Raw genomic sequence first — 2,187 nt, 5'->3', positions numbered from 1 at the left:
GACCAATTGTCAAAATTTTGGTGTCGATCATTCGATTTCATCCTGGACACTACAGAAAATGGGCTAAAAGTGTTAAAAACCGGAATTCTCCTTTAAGGTCTGGTTATACTCCCGCAGCAGTCTGTCGCAGTGAGCTTGTCGTAGGTATGACGCAGATATTTTTGATTTATGCCAAATATTGAAGTATTGTCTACACTATGTTATTCCACGCCGCAACACAAGAGGGACAATAATGAACTAGCTAGGATTGTGGTTGTCTGTGTGTCGGTTTGTCAAGTTTTTTCACAGTCTACAACCCCTCATCAAACACCAGACAACACACAGTTCACCCTTAAAAGTTCCACAAAGACTGGCCGTGGCGCTGCAAGTTTTGGCTTCGGCTGCGATCCAACAGACCGTCGCTCAGAGCTACAAACTAGCATCCTCCAAGGTTTCTGGAATAGTGTCTGAGATGTGCCAAGGCGCTTATTTCTCGTATCAAACAGGAAATAAGAATAGTGTGGAACAGATGTAGAACTGACCAATCAGAGGCCTCCCTTCTCTCCTCCCTGCGACTGTCTGCGGTCACCTACAATTTTGGGGAGGTGCACCAGGGTGTCTGCAGAAGTGTGTGTGAGGGATGCATATCTGCAAACTGGTTTCTGAGCATAACCCAGCCTTTAGACAGAGGTTGACCTCTGACCTTAGCTCTGAACTGCTGAAGATCACAACCCTAAGACGCTAACAGAACCACATCCTCACAGACAAAGATGTTTATGGACAGACTGAGTCATCAGACATTAGATCCGTATTCAGGAGAAGCAGCAAGTTATTGAGGCAGAATCATGACTCATTGTTATCAAGGTGAAATGGGGATGATTCATCCATGTGTTGGAAAAAGGGAAATCATTTGAAGCAGACGGCTCATCCCAGACTCTGCTGTCAGCTTTCTAATCTGCTGATGGAACCAGAGAGAGACCTGCCTGAGGGCCAAGGAAATGATCTCCTTCTGGCTCATTAGCTGCTTGATGTGAGGACGGACCCAAGCAGGAGAAAGATTAAGACTCCAGATTCTGAGAAACTCATCTCTTATCTGAGATAAATTTTAAAGCACCGGGACACAAACGGTTCTGAAACCAGGTGATAAAGAGAGAGGACGGGTTCGAATGGATGCAGGGATTTAGAGGAACCTGCTTCTCGTTTTTAATGATGCAGCTTCATGATTCATGTCACTGAAGATTTCCTCTTTTGTTGCAGTAAGCAGGACCTGCTGACCATCTCTAATGTTCCTGTGGAAGAGTGTCCCCCTTCTCCCCCCCGCACAGCACCCCCCACCATGAAGGTAAGGAGCTTCACCACCACGGCTGCTCCACAGAAATGATTGTTAAAAACTGTTATTCAAGGTAAAACCTACAGTAAACTATTTAACCGTGGCTCCTTTCTGTCTGCAGTCGGCTCATTTCTTTGACATGATGGAGAAGATGGAGGTAAGAAGTGATTCCCTCTGCAGCTGCTTGCATGTCTGGAGGATAATCTGTACTTGTTGTAATCAGAGCAGCTTTTAGTTTTCTGCTCTGATATCCAGAGTTTATCAGATTGCTCCAGAGCTCAGAAACCATCAGCAGGAGCAAAAGAGTTTGAGTTCCAGCAGATGAGAAAGAGAAGAGAATCCAAAGAAGATTGTTCTTCTTCATATCTGACCTTCCTGTACCTGCAGATAACTTCATCCGTTTAATGAGTGGTTTGTTGACTGATTTCTATAAACATCTAACGTGGGCTGCTCTGTATTCAGAGAAATTAAGCTGTGATCCTGATCCTGATCCTGAGGCAGCATCCAAAACAGACTGAGGTTCTGAAGAGCATACATGTTCAGAGCATCTTTAATAACGATTACTAAAAAAGACCTGCAGAGGAACACATCCTGAAACCATTCAGGGAATCTGGGAGGATCTGGAGGACTGGACAGCAGTGATTTCTCGGCCTGCACACAGGCTCTAATGGTGGAAAGGTATCATGGTATAGGCTTGGATCAATTCAATTCAATTTATTTATATAGCGCCAATTCACAATACATGTCATCTCGAGGCACTTTACAGTTCAACCATATCATACAATCTAATTTATTAAATTTTCTATCTAAGAAAAAACAGTTCACTGCATCTACTTATTTACTCAAAGGCAATCCCTCACAGTAAGCATGCTTGTAGT

The 2,187-nt window shown here is 43.9% G+C and overlaps 1 protein-coding gene across 2 annotated transcripts in view; it reads left to right on the top strand.

Moving 5' to 3' along the window:
- LOC107082920 (rap1 GTPase-activating protein 2-like) overlaps positions 1–2,187 on the top strand; it is a 28,982-nt gene that overhangs the window by 9,641 nt on the left and 17,154 nt on the right. For both annotated transcript variants that reach the window (XM_015371818.1, XM_015371817.1), the window contains exons 2-3: positions 1,237–1,321; positions 1,431–1,466. In XM_015371818.1, the coding sequence (XP_015227304.1) occupies positions 1,237–1,321; positions 1,431–1,466 (121 nt within the window). The remainder of the gene's footprint in view (positions 1–1,236; positions 1,322–1,430; positions 1,467–2,187) is intronic.

The sequence above is a fragment of the Cyprinodon variegatus genome, unplaced genomic scaffold (genome assembly GCF_000732505.1).
Source record: "Cyprinodon variegatus isolate N-32 unplaced genomic scaffold, C_variegatus-1.0 Scaffold65, whole genome shotgun sequence".
Classification (NCBI taxonomy): domain Eukaryota; kingdom Metazoa; phylum Chordata; class Actinopteri; order Cyprinodontiformes; family Cyprinodontidae; genus Cyprinodon; species Cyprinodon variegatus.
This window is presented reverse-complemented; position numbering and strand designations above follow the sequence as displayed.